Source organism: Uranotaenia lowii, chromosome 3 (assembly GCF_029784155.1).
Source record: "Uranotaenia lowii strain MFRU-FL chromosome 3, ASM2978415v1, whole genome shotgun sequence".
In the NCBI taxonomy this organism is placed as follows: Eukaryota; Metazoa; Arthropoda; class Insecta; order Diptera; family Culicidae; genus Uranotaenia; species Uranotaenia lowii.
The window spans coordinates 367,516,599-367,523,715 of record NC_073693.1 but is presented as its reverse complement, the minus strand read 5'-3'; the positions used below and the strand labels follow the sequence as shown (position 1 = coordinate 367,523,715).

General features: G+C 45.1%; 1 protein-coding gene across 1 annotated transcript; it reads left to right on the top strand.

Annotated features, from left to right (window-relative positions):
* The first annotated feature begins 709 nt into the window (after nucleotides 1-709).
* Nucleotides 710-5,696, top strand: LOC129754066 (uncharacterized). The gene is made up of 2 exons (XM_055749929.1): nucleotides 710-3,140; nucleotides 4,243-5,696. Exons 1-2 carry the CDS (start codon nucleotides 710-712, stop codon nucleotides 5,694-5,696), a joined length of 3,885 nt encoding a protein of 1,294 aa, XP_055605904.1.
* Nucleotides 5,697-7,117: the final 1,421 nt, after the last annotated feature.

Genomic DNA, 7,117 nt, shown 5'->3' with positions numbered 1-7,117 from the left:
AAACCTGTGGTGACATCTACGTGTGAACATGCTACATTAAACATCCACAAGTTTATCGCAAAAACGCAATATTTCGACCAACTGAACATTTCATGCGAACTGTGGTATCCGGCTAGGTCGAAAGTTATAAAAGGCCTTCGTAAGAAGAATTTCGCCCCTGTTTTTGGTTGTGACACCGACCCGTCAAGTTGACAGCAGTTGAGATAAACACAATTTGTAGATTTTAAGAAGAAAGTTTAGTGGATTAAGTTAAATTTTGTAGAAATAAGAATAAAAGTGAAATGATAGAGAGAAATCGTAGAGAAAAGTAAATATAGTGCATGAAAAACCGGAAAGGAAGAGAAGAATTATTAATAATCTGAAGTGCATACCCACCTGAACTTACCTGAATCGTGGTTACTTACCTAGTGAACTCCATCCATAACTCCTACGAGTGTTTTCTGCTGGTTCCTGAAAGCTGAGGTATCGTCATCTGGTCCTTCGAGCCGGATTAACGTCGAATTCCGTTATCCGGTGCCCCTGCCAACGCTGAAAATTCCGGTCAACCAAGACACAACACGTTTTTGAGGTTACGTTTGGAACGAACATATTATACAAGGCACTTGCATTGCCTGTATCAGGTAATTAGATTTCCAACACCTATCTATTTGTCCCGTGTGAGCTACGCTTGTCCCTCATTTCTAGTTCCTGCATCCCGTTCCGTTCTACAATGTCTACCGAACGTCGCTTGAAAGCCCTCAAAACCAGGCTTCGCAGTATTCAAACATCATTTGGGCTAATCAAGGCGTTTGTTGACGAATATAACGACGAGACGCATTCTGATGAGGTTCCTGTACGTCTGGAAAACCTTGGAGTTTTGTGGAATGATTTCCTGAAGGTTCAAGGAGAAATCGAAGCGATGGACATTCTGGAGCCGAAAGCAATTGAGGCTCACCTAGCACAACGAGTGGATTTTGAGTCTCTGTATTACAAAGTGAAAGGATTTCTTCTTGCTGCCAATAAACTACCACCTTCACCCAATATGCCAATCGGTTCCAGCTTCACGTCGCACTTTCCTGCTTCTTCACATCATATACGGCTCCCAGACATCAAAATTCCAACGTTCAGTGGCAACATAGACACGTGGCTCAACTTTCATGATCTCTTCGTATCGCTTGTGCACTCATCGCATGAACTTTCTAGCATTCAAAAGTTCTATTATCTACGTGCTTCCCTCTCCGGCGATGCCCAAAAGTTGATTCAGACCATTCCGATCAGTTCCAACAACTACTTGGTTGCTTGGAATTTACTCTTGGATCACTTCCAAAATCCAAGTCGTTTGAAGCAGTCGTATGTCGATTCTCTGTTTGAGTTCTCAGCATTAAAATCGGAATCAGCTTCGGATTTACATTCTCTTGTGGAACGATTTGAGGCCAACGTCAAAATTCTACATCAGCTAGGCGAACGGACTGAATACTGGGACATACTGCTTATTAGAATGCTTAGTATTCGGTTAGACAGCACGACTAGACGGGACTGGGAAGTTTATGCTACGACTAAAGACAGCGTTTCATTCCAAGACCTCGTAGCATTCATTCAACGCAGGGTAACTGTCCTAGAAAGCATTAAGGCGAAAGTTCCAGAAACTATTTTCTCTGGAAACTTAAGAAAATCCACACAGCGGTCTGTTAGTAGTCATAGTGCTTATCAGTTGAACGATAAACATTGCGCAATCTGCTCCGAGAATCATGTTTTGTACCATTGCCCCAGATTTGCAAAAATGAATTTGGATACGAAGGAGAAAGAAATTCGTCGACTGCACTTGTGTCGTAACTGCTTGCGTAAGGGTCATTTAGCCAATAACTGTTCATCCACAAATTGTAGAAAATGTAGAGGGCGTCATCATACTCTGCTGTGTTCAGGAGACTCTCACAGCAACAAGTCTACTGAATCCACGAAAGCCGAAAATTCTCTACCATCTCAACAACCTACGACGTCGGTGTCAGCCAGTCTTGATAATCCAGTGAGCCTTGCTTCCACTGGTTGTATAAAAGTTTTACTTGCCACAGCTATTGTCAATCTCATCGATGACAATGGAACAATCCACACAGCCAGAGCTTTACTTGACTCTGGCAGTGAGTGCTGCTTCATCACAGAATCGTTATCGCAACGAATGAAGTCCAGCCGCGTAAAAATCAACCTCCCTATCAGCGGAATTGGCCAATCACTTTCCCACGCACGACACAAGATACAAACCACGCTACAGTCTCGTGTCAGCAACTTTTCGACTACCCTCGAATTTATTGTCCTTTCCAAGGCCACTACTAATTTGCCAACATCATGCTTTGACGTCAGTGATTGGAAAATACCTTCCGACATCAACCTAGCAGACCCCGCCTTCTTTGCAACCAATCCTGTCGAACTCATACTAGGAGCCGAAATCTTCTTCGAGCTACTCAAACCTCCAGGACGAATTTCTCTCGGCGATAGTTACCCCCTGCTGATCAACTCTACATTTGGCTGGATCGTATCTGGAAGGACAAGCAACCGCCATTCTACAGGTCCTGTAATGGCATCCGTAGCTTCGGTCGCTGAGCTTCATCGGTTGATGGAACGATTTTGGTTAATCGAAGAAGGTGACTCAACTCCGTGCCACTCAGTGGAAGAGGCTGCTTGCGAGAACCACTTCCAGAGCACGGTTTCTCGAACGGATGATGGCAGATACATGGTGCGGTTACCAGTGAAGCAGGACCTTCTCCCCAACCTAGGCAACAATTGGAATACGGCAAATCGGCGTTTCAAGTACTTGGAAAGTAAACTATCACGGAATAATGATCAGCGAATCCAGTATGTTGAGTTTATGCACGAATATTTGTTCTTGGGTCACATGTGTGAAGTAAATAGAGCTCACCAATTAGACGCTCTCGAGTACTTCATGCCTCATCACGCAGTAATACGCGAATCGAGCACTACTACTAAAATTCGCGTAGTCTTTGATGCATCCTGCAGGTCCGCATCCGGTGCATCACTGAACGACATCCTCATGGTTGGCCCTGTAGTACAGGAGGACATCCGATCTATCATCATGCGAGCTCGAAAACATCAAATCATGCTTATTGGCGACATAAAGCAAATGTACCGACAAATATTAGTAGATCCACGTGATCCTTTCAGATGACAAACGAGCTCTACAATCAACTATCGAATTTGATGGGAATCCAATCATCAAAACTCTGGGTCTACATTGGGAACCTGCTTCCGATGTTCTCAAATACGTCATCGAACTCGAACCATTATCATCCGACATGTGCCTTACTAAACGACACGCTTTGTCATTGATTGCGCGACTTTTTGACCCCCTTGGCTTAGTCGCACCGGTCGTGGTGACTGCTAAGATCTACATGCAAGTTTTATGGACATTGCGAGATGAAGATTCCAAAACCTGGCCTTGGGATCGTCCTCTTCCGAAAGATCTAATCATTCGTTGGAATTCGTACTATTCACAACTTCATCATCTTAATATGCTCAAGATTGAACGTTGCATTTTGGTCGCTAATCCAACATCCATTCAGCTTCATCTCTTCTCTGATGCGTCAGAGTCAGCTTACGGCGCCTGTGCCTACCTAAGATCAGTCGACCCATCCGGGTTTGTAAAAATTGCATTGATTACGACCAAATCGAAAGTAGCCCCCCTCCAAAAGAAAAGTATCGCTCGCCTTGAACTTTGCGGCGCCTTAGCCGCCGCCCAACTTTATCAAAAAGTCATTTCCTCGCTGAAAACCAACCCAGAAACCTTTTTTTGGGTTGACTCGACAACCGTCTTGGCATGGTTAAATTCCACTCCTTCTACGTGGAGCACGTTCGTCGCCAATCGCGTGTCGAAAATTCAATTGGCTACCATCAACACTCACTGGAATCACGTGTCTGGAAAGGAAAATCCAGCTGACCATCTTTCCCGTGGAACCACCGCCGAGTTTCTTCTGACTTGCTCATCCTGGTGGAATGGTCCTGATTGGCTGAGGCTTGAACCTGAGTTTTGGCCTAGCAACAACCATCAAAAACCTCTTACTGAAGTGGCAGAAGAGAAACGAAAAACTCTGTCACTGATTGCCGCAGCCCAACGTGAAGAGACTTTCCTAGATTCTTACGTGCAAAGATTTTCGGATTATAGAAAAATGCTTCGAGTGACTGCCTATTGCATGAGATTCATTGATAGGTTTTCATTAAAAACTAGTTTCAATCACCCAACAACCAATCTCACAGTCGAGGAAATCCGAAGAGCAGAAAGAAACCTCATAAGAATTCTACAAGAACAACATTTTGAAGAAGAACTTAGGTGCCTACACGACGGAAAACAAGTGTCATCAAAATCAAAGCTTCGTTGGTTTCATCCAATTTTGGGAATCGATCATCTACTTCGCATCGGGGGACGTTTGAACAAAGCTCCACGAACCTACGACAGCAAGCATCAAATCATTTTACCATCCACCCACGCATTCTCGACTCTGCTCATTCGTTCTTTCCACCTCAACCATCTGCACGCCGCTCCTCAACTTTTACTAAGTCTCCTACGCATGAGATACTGGGTTTTGGGAGCTAGAAATCGTGCTCGATTGATCGTTCGCCAGTGCATCATCTGTTTTAAAGCTCGCCCTAGATTAGTCGAGCAGTTTATGGGTGAACTACCTGCTGCGAGAATAACAGCAACACGACCATTCGCCGTTGCTGGCATTGATTATTGGGGTCCCATCTTTCTCAAACCAGTCCACAGGCGCGCTGCGTCTGAGAAAGCATTCGTCGCTGTTTTCGTTTGCTTCTCAACGAAAGCAGTACACATTGAACTTGTTGCCGATCTCAGTACTGCCAAATTCATTCAAGCGCTTCGGAGATTTGTATCGCGACGGGGATTATGCTCCGACATGCACAGCGACAACGGTCTTAATTTTCTGGGAGCCGACAACGAATTACGCCGATTGGTCAACAGTTCTTCCCACCAACAAGCCGTCAATCAAGAATGCCTCGCTCACGGAATAAGGTGGCACTTCAACCCACCAAAGGCTTCTCACTTCGGGGGACTGTGGGAGGCTGCTATCTTTTCAGCCCAAAAGCATTTTATACGAGTGATTGGGAATCATACATTAGCCTACGACGACATGGTTACGCTTTTATGTCAGATCGAATGCTGCTTAAATTCTCGCCCCATCACCCCCCTGAGTGACGAATCTTCGGATCTAGAACCACTCACTCCCGGACATTTTTTGATCGGTTCGCAACTAAAAGCAGTTCCAGATAACGACCTATCAGATATCCAAATGAATCGTCTTCGCAAATGGCAACAAACCCAGAAAATCTTCCAGGACATTTGGAAGAGATGGCATCGCGAGTATCTGTGCACTTTGCAGGCAAGAACCAAATGGTGCAACACTCCTGTCGAAATCAAACCTGGTCAACTGGTACTCCTCAAAGACGAAGGAAAAATTCCTATGCACTGGCCAACAGCGAGAATTACTGAGATCCACCCCGGAGACGATGGAATTACACGGGTTGTTTCTGTTCGAAGCTCATCCAAGGTCTACACTCGTCCGGTGACGAAAATTTGTGTACTGCCGTTCTCATCACAACCAACTCCTACTGAAGCGCCTGAGAATTCCAACAAATCCGGTGAAGGCCAATCCGATATCCAGGGTACAACGGTTCCAGTTTGCAGCAAAATTTAAAATCCAAGGCATTTTTATATTTTTCATCAGGTGAGAATCTGTCCAAATCCTTATCATTAATCGAGGTGATCTACCTGGTCTTCCTTTTGATAGATTTGTAAACATCGAGACATCATAACAACAACATCGCAGCAAAATCAACAAGCCGAGGGAGTGCCCATTCGTCCGATTACACGGTGCGCCGCCAAACTCATCTTTCCACCCAGTCATCAAAACCGCCCAGCATGCAGCCAGTGTCGCACAAGGTTTTCGCATCAAGAAGGTCAGCGTAATGTTCAGAAATGCTATTTCTGAGGAGCCCAGGATGTTCGATCCTATCAAACCTGTGGTGACATCTACGTGTGAACATGCTACATTAAACATCCACAAGTTTATCGCAAAAACGCAATATTTCGACCAACTGAACATTTTATGCGAACTGTGGTATCCGGCTAGGTCGAAAGTTATAAAAGGCCTTCGTAAGAAGAATTTCGCCCCTGTTTTTGGTTGTGACACCGACCCGTCAAGTTGACAGCAGTTGAGATAAACACAATTTGTAGATTTAAAGAAGAAAGTTTAGTGGATTATGTTAAATTTTGTAGAAATAAGAATAAAAGTGAAATGATAGAGAGAAATCGTAGAGAAAAGTAAATATAGTGCATGAAAAACCGGAAGAAGAATTATTAATAAACTGAAGTGCATACCCACCTGAACTTACCTGAATCGTGGTTACTTACCTAGTGAACTCCATCCATAACTCCTACGAGTGTTTTCTGCTGGTTCCTGAAAGCTGAGGTATCGTCACTCGGTAAAGTTTGTGGAAGAAGGACTGAATGGATGTCGGATGAAACTTGGAGGATGGTCGATGATCGGAGAAAGGCGAAAGTCGGAATTGAGCAGGCATGTACCGGGTCAGCCAAAGCAGCCGCCCGCTTACGATATGCGGAGCTGGAAAACGCAGTTAAACGAGCTTGTAGACGAGACAAGAGAGCCTGGACAAACTCCCTAGCCGAAGACGGAGAAGGAGCCGCCGCCAATGGAGATATCCGATTACTTTATGACATTTCTCGCCGCCTCAGTGGTGCAGGGACTAATGCAAGAATGCCGCTAAAAGACCGAGCAGGTCAGTTATTGACCGATCGAACAGATCAGCTCAAACGATGGACTGAGCACTTCGAACAACTCTTCCGAGTCACGAATAGCGATGGCCAACAGAATCTGCAGCTCGAAGCGCTCACAGTAAGTCGCATTAATGGCGTCAACTCGGAAGCGCCTTCGCTGGCTGAAATAGAGAAAGCACCTGGGATCGATTGCATCCCTGCTGAAATGCTGAAAGCCGACCCTGCCCTATCAGCACAAATGTTGCACCGTCTTTTCGCTGACATCTGGGATACTGCAACATTCCCGGCCGACTGGATGCAGGGTATCCTCGTAAAGGTCCC